This window comes from Macrobrachium rosenbergii, chromosome 23, assembly GCF_040412425.1.
Source record: "Macrobrachium rosenbergii isolate ZJJX-2024 chromosome 23, ASM4041242v1, whole genome shotgun sequence".
Classification (NCBI taxonomy): domain Eukaryota; kingdom Metazoa; phylum Arthropoda; class Malacostraca; order Decapoda; family Palaemonidae; genus Macrobrachium; species Macrobrachium rosenbergii.
Window position 1 is genome coordinate 9,516,474 of NC_089763.1, and position 6,000 is coordinate 9,522,473.

The 6,000-nt window shown below is 47.7% G+C and overlaps 1 protein-coding gene across 1 annotated transcript in view; it reads left to right on the forward strand.

The window, feature by feature from the left end:
* LOC136851002 (uncharacterized) overlaps positions 1–974 on the forward strand; it is a 146,680-nt gene extending 145,706 nt beyond the window's left edge. The window contains exon 5 of the mRNA XM_067124976.1: positions 808–974. Coding sequence (XP_066981077.1) covers positions 808–974 — 167 coding nt within the window. The remainder of the gene's footprint in view (positions 1–807) is intronic.
* Positions 975–6,000: the final 5,026 nt, after the last annotated feature.

Genomic DNA, 6,000 nt, shown 5'->3' on the forward strand with positions numbered 1-6,000 from the left:
GATGGCTGTCATGCTTAACCTAACCTAAAGGTAATTTCCTTATAATAAGAATAGCCAGAATACTTCAATAAGTTGTCTTTATCTCCCAACTTGTCAGATTGTAATGCAAATTTTATCTTAAACACTATGCTCTCCAAAGTCTTATGAAAATTATGCTTACCACAATCTAATGGCAATCTCAAAATATTCCTGTATCACTGGCTCATTTTTTTGATCAAGCCTACCACAAATCTTTTTTTGTTTAGGATGCATGGGGCCAATTTGGTCATGATGATTTGGAACTGTATTGATGCAAGCAACTACAGAGCTAAAATTACTGTTCATGCACTTAGCACTTGTATGGTAGTTTAAGTTCTCGTAACTCATTCAGTGTATGAGGTCCATCAGCATAAATTGCACTTTACTGCAGTCTTTCATAAACACTGCTGTACTTTTCATACCATCAAACTAATGCACCTTTCGAAGCAATCCAGCCATACATTACGTTGGGGTGATCCCTCTCTCCACATCAGACCTGCAGTGAGAAAGAACTCCATTAAGTTCTTACAGAAATGAGAAAAATGACTGTCATAAAAAAATTTAACATTCAATATTGAAATTAAAAATATTAATTATATAATTTTTTCTTACAAAAACATGGGCTAATACACCTTCACCACAGCATACCGTAATGGATAAGCCAACTGTAACAAGTACATTAGTGGAATTTTGCTGTAGAAGAAATGTCACAACCTCATCCCTTATTGATCAGCTTAGTGTTTACTTTATTATTGACCATAAATATTCTTAATTAAATGTTTTTGACAGGTTTTCAGGCAGTTCTCCCCCAAAAGGAGATTTGCTTTGACCCAGATGACCCATCTACCTACGCAAAATATGTGGAGGTTCTCAATAAAACTATAGAACGTAAGTTTTACTCTTGTTTTTGTGCATCAAAAACAGGTTTTGACATAGGAAAAACCTATTTTTGGTAGTCGCTGTTTTGTCCTCAAGGAGTTATCCCTCCATGGTGTGCCAGCGCTCCATGGTGACCAGACTAATATAAAAGAAATATCTTTTAGCCTGGTCTTGTAGCCAGGTATTGTGTCGTAATGATAATCACTGTCATGTGATAGAGTATAATGGGCTCAAAGATAAGAGGGCATTTTCTCATATCTTCAGCGAAGCTATACCCAGTTTTTTGAACATCAAAATCTGCTAGAATTAGAAGTGACTATTGTGCATGCGCGTCTGCCATCTCGTTTGTGACCGGATCAGTAAAAGACCAGGAACCATTACACACTGTTGGTCAACGCAGGATGGTCCCTTGCCCAAATCCCATGCCTTTTCATCAGGGAAGTGGGAGGGTTTTGAGGACTCAACAGCGATCACCAAAAGTAGGTTTTCCTACATCAAAACCTGTTTTTTGATAGTGTAGTGGCTGTTTCGTCCTCAAGGAGCTTTGCAAAGAAATTGACAGGTGACGAAAGGCTTAAGCTCTCAAAATTTTAATGCAACAACCCATAGAAAAAACAAAAACATTTCTGGTCTGAGGTCAAGCCACAAGTTTCAAGCCACATTCTTTATTCTAAAAAACATTTTGGGGTTTTTATAACAAAAAACAAGAAACTAAACAAGAACTTACATTTTTAGGGTGAAGTTCTATGGTGACTTACTTAAGTATGCTGGGTATGGTTGCAGTCTTGTCGCACCTTACCCAGCGATAGTCATCATACCCACCCGTTAGGAAGGTCCCAGGTTTTCCGCTGTAGCGCTTAAGGGGTCAGGACTAACCATGCCACCTACTGATACACAGTGCGGTCGAATTTGCTCAAGCTCATGGCTGTAATGTTTTAAGAATATTGTCTCTGATTACTACCCTGTACATTCACAGGCTTCTTTGAAAGAGGCACTCCTGAAGAAGGCCAAGGACGTACTTACTTTTCTAATATCAAGTGACCTAGGAAAGGAGTGTGGGTTTGCCTTTTTAATGAGGGACACTAAAATTATTCTTAGCCCTTGTAGAGAGAGTGGTTTATTCATACCAGGATATAGGAAAATAGAACCTTCTGGGATGTTTGCTGTGACCTCTAGGTAAATCTTAAGTGCTTGAACTTGGCATAATGTATTGTCTGCTAAACCGAGTTTTCTTATAAGAATAGGAGATTTCCTTCTTGAAGGATCCTCATTCTTGGATAGGAATGATGGTCAGGGGACAATAATAATTGATTATCAGCAGTTTGAGTGATGTATCGTCCCCTTCTAAGAGAGCCCAGTTCATTAATATGGGCTCCTGATGCCATGTGAGTTGCCGTTGTATTGGGTCCGGTGAATTGAGGGGTAGATAGAAGTCTAAGTACCTTGTGAGGATGGGTTGAGTGACATAGTGGCTGGGTGTTGTCTAGTTTATTGGTGATTCCTTACTGAATCAATGTACAGAATCTTCGGAGTTGTTATTGGCTGGTGCAAGCCGCAAAGTAGTTTCTACACACTGCCAAGGCAAAACAGAGATTATATTTCAGGCATCTGTGCTTGTCGACAGACAAACAGATGACGATTGTGAAAGACATAATAAACTTACAATGATAAAACATATATCAATGGAAGGGACAAGAAATTCCACATATGGACATTTGTATGAAATTCGAGACAGATTAATGATTACAATGCAATAGCATAATATGTGTGAAATGGTGAGACATTTGGCGTCTTCACAAACAGAAACACACATACAGTTTGACACAGAAGATTCGGTGGAACATTATGAGTACATGATCGAAATGCTTGCATGGCAGTGTAAGTAGTGGTGATTGTACATGAATCGAGACAACAATGGTTAGAGAGAAATAGACAGGAATATTGTATGGTAGAAGTTGTGTTCCTTCGAGCTGACGCACGGGAGGGAGAGAAAGCGGGATGCTTTGTCTTGTTTTTGTCTGTTGGGTGATTCACACACGTGTGCCCGTAAGATCGCCAATGCGGTCCCTTACAATACTCCCCCCCCCCCCCAAGCAAGGCCCCGATGCGGAAATCGTCTTGCTGACAATTTGAATGGGCGCAAAGGGCTTGGGCTTTGGGCAGGAGGCTGAAGGGCAGCACCTGCCAGCAGGAACTCAGGGAGGACGGCAGCGGGTTGAAGGATGACGTCGGCTGGTCCTTTGTTGGTCAGGTTGTCCAGTATGAGTTCGGGGGCGGTGGCAGGCTGCCTGGAGGAGGCATCCAGGGTTCCTGTGGTGGGGTGGGTCGTCTCGAAGGGTTGGACATCTACTGAAAGCTCGGGAACGGCGGGAAGCTGAGTCAGGGAGGCGGCGATGGGTTCGTTGGCGCGTGGGTCGTCATCGTGGGTCACCAGTGTAAGGATGGGTTGAGTGACATACTGGCTGGGTGTTGTCTAGTTTATTGGTGGTTCCTTACTGAATCAGTGTTGCAAAATCTTTGAAGTTGTTATTGGCTGGTGCAAGCCACAAAGTAGTTTCTACACACAGCCAAGGCAAAACAGAGATTATATTTCGGGCATCTGTGCTTGTCGACAGACAAACAGATGGCGATTGTGAGAGACATAATAAACGTACAGTGATAAAACATATTTGTTCTGACACAATATACAAACCCTCAGTCCTTTACATTAGGAATTACTTTCAGCGCAGGCTGGCAACGGCCGTTGAACTTTCAAACAAGGTGGTTAGGAAGTTTACCGTCCGGGAGGCGGGGGTACCGCCTGCCCGGATGTAAACATTCCAATTTGTTTTCGGCCGTCGTAGAATGCGGACGTTGTTCTTCGCTCTCTGCCTGACTGCCCTTCAGCTTTTTGGTGGGAAATTTCCTTTCTTTTTGTGAGAATGAATGTTGATAAACCTTCTAAACCCTCCTATCCCCAGCTTGTGTGTCCTGGGGTAGGAGGCAAAAGATGTAATACCTTTTGTTCTAGCATCGACACAGACCCACACGCCCTTTGCCCAACTTGCAGGGGACGTGTGTTCACACAACGCTCCTTGTAGCAAGTGTTGTTCCTGGTCTCCTGAGCAATGGAAGAGGTTCGAAGGGAGGAGACGCTACCGTCGGAAGCCTGCCAAGGAATCGTCCGAGGGTAACACGCCCCTGACGACTCCAGTGGTGGCTAATGTGTCGGGATTGTTTGTCTCTCCCTGTGAACTTCCCCGCTTGCTCCCTCTCCTTTGGGTGAGGACTCCCCCTCCCCTTTCTCATTCGTTTCATCGGGTGTGGAAGGGCGGTTGATCAGGACATCCTCTTCGGGGGTCTCTTCTCGCACTGGGGGCGAAATTTTTCCCGCGAAACGAGCAGAGACTTCCAGTTTAACCCGACTGTTTCCTCAGGTTTAGGGGTGGAAGCTACGGACCAGATATCAGACTTATCCTTGGCCTGGTTACACCTGGGTCTACCTGGCGTTCTGTCACTGGAGGGCCTGGTGTCCCATCTCTCTGGCGCTCCAGTAACAACCCACTCGGCTACCGCTACCACCACCACGACTGTCACCATGTCTACGTTCACGAAGCTGCCTGTGTCAGTGGCTTCACACCTGGACACCCAGGTTTCAGCTGCTCCTGCCTCTCACCATCCTGTGCCGCTGTCCCTTGGGTTCCTGGCCCTGCTCTCACGACCTGGGCCTTCCTATATGGTGACGTCGTCGGTGCCGTATATGACTTTGCCTGTCCCTGTTGCTAATCCTGGCCCGTTCATGACTAAGGTTCCGGCTCCTTGGTTCCCTGTCTCTCGGCCCGGCTTGACTACTGACACACCTCCCGTGCCTTCGACCCTGGCCCTCCCTGGCCTGGCTGCTCGTGCGCCACCCGTGCCTTCATCCCTGGCTCCTCCTCCGCACATTCCTGGCTGCTGCGCTGATGTTCCTACCCCGGTGGCCCGAGCACCGCCTACGCTGCCTGGGTTGCACCTGCTGCTATGGCCCCCCTGGTTGGTCCTGACTCTTCGGCTGCTACTGCATGGTTTGGGGACCTGACTTCAATCCTGAGGAAGATGGCAAAGAAGAAGTCAAAGAAGAGATCGAGGAAGGTGTCGTTGTCTTCGTCTTCGTCGTCGTCTTCGTCTTCATCTTTGTCTGCTACCTCTTCTTCCTCTTCTCCTTCGGGGGCTACCCAGCCAAAGAAGAAGAAGCCTGTCTCTCCCCCAACAAGAAGTCTCACACCGAGACCTCTAAGGGACTGCCTCCTTCCACAGGGAAGGCAGTGGGATCTCTCGCTGGCTCTTCCCGATCCACGGATCAGGGAACTACTGCTCTGGTCAGTCGTATCGGGAGCCAATGGCGTGCAGACCACGGTCCGCACTCCCCCTGCTGCGCCGAAGAAACCTGCTTCTAAGGCCAGCGGGTCCACGTCGGACATCCGCGCGAGTCACTCCAAGTACCCGGGTTTCCAAGGAGACCTGGGTACCCCAGTCTGGTATGGGAGAAACTTCTTTCTGTACAGACCCGGGCATGGGGCGAGAGAAAGAGTCCAGGCATGCAGGTACCCCAACTCTTCCTGCTGGTACTTCTGCGAGTGCCAAGCCAGGTTCCCAGGAAGGTGCTTCGGTCCCTCGGGTGTGGACACCTGAAGAAGCAGAGAAGAGGTCTGCTCAGTCTTCCTGAGAGGTTACGGCCTTGAAGAAGACTGGGGCGTGTCTAGAGGACAGCACACGCTCCTTCCAAGGGGCGTGAGTCGGACAGGAAGAACTCTGGCGAGTTTTCTCCCCAGAATTCTACCTCGGAGGCGTATGTACCTGGCTCGGTCCTCGGCTCGACCAGGTCTTACGCCCACATGGTGCAGGAAGGATCACGGGGGTCTGCCAAGGTTCTCGCTCCTGCAGGGAGAGTAGATCGGGAGGACCGCACCCTGGAAGGACTCAAGGGTCCTCTCCCCCAGGTTGTGGACACCCCCGAGATACAGAGGACGTTTGCTGAGGTTATTGTCGAAGGGGTCCTCGATCAGGTGAATGGTCTTGTGTCTGGGCAAGACAATTCGCTTAGATCAAACTGCTCAGACAAGCTTCTTCCCTCTCCTCTGCCTC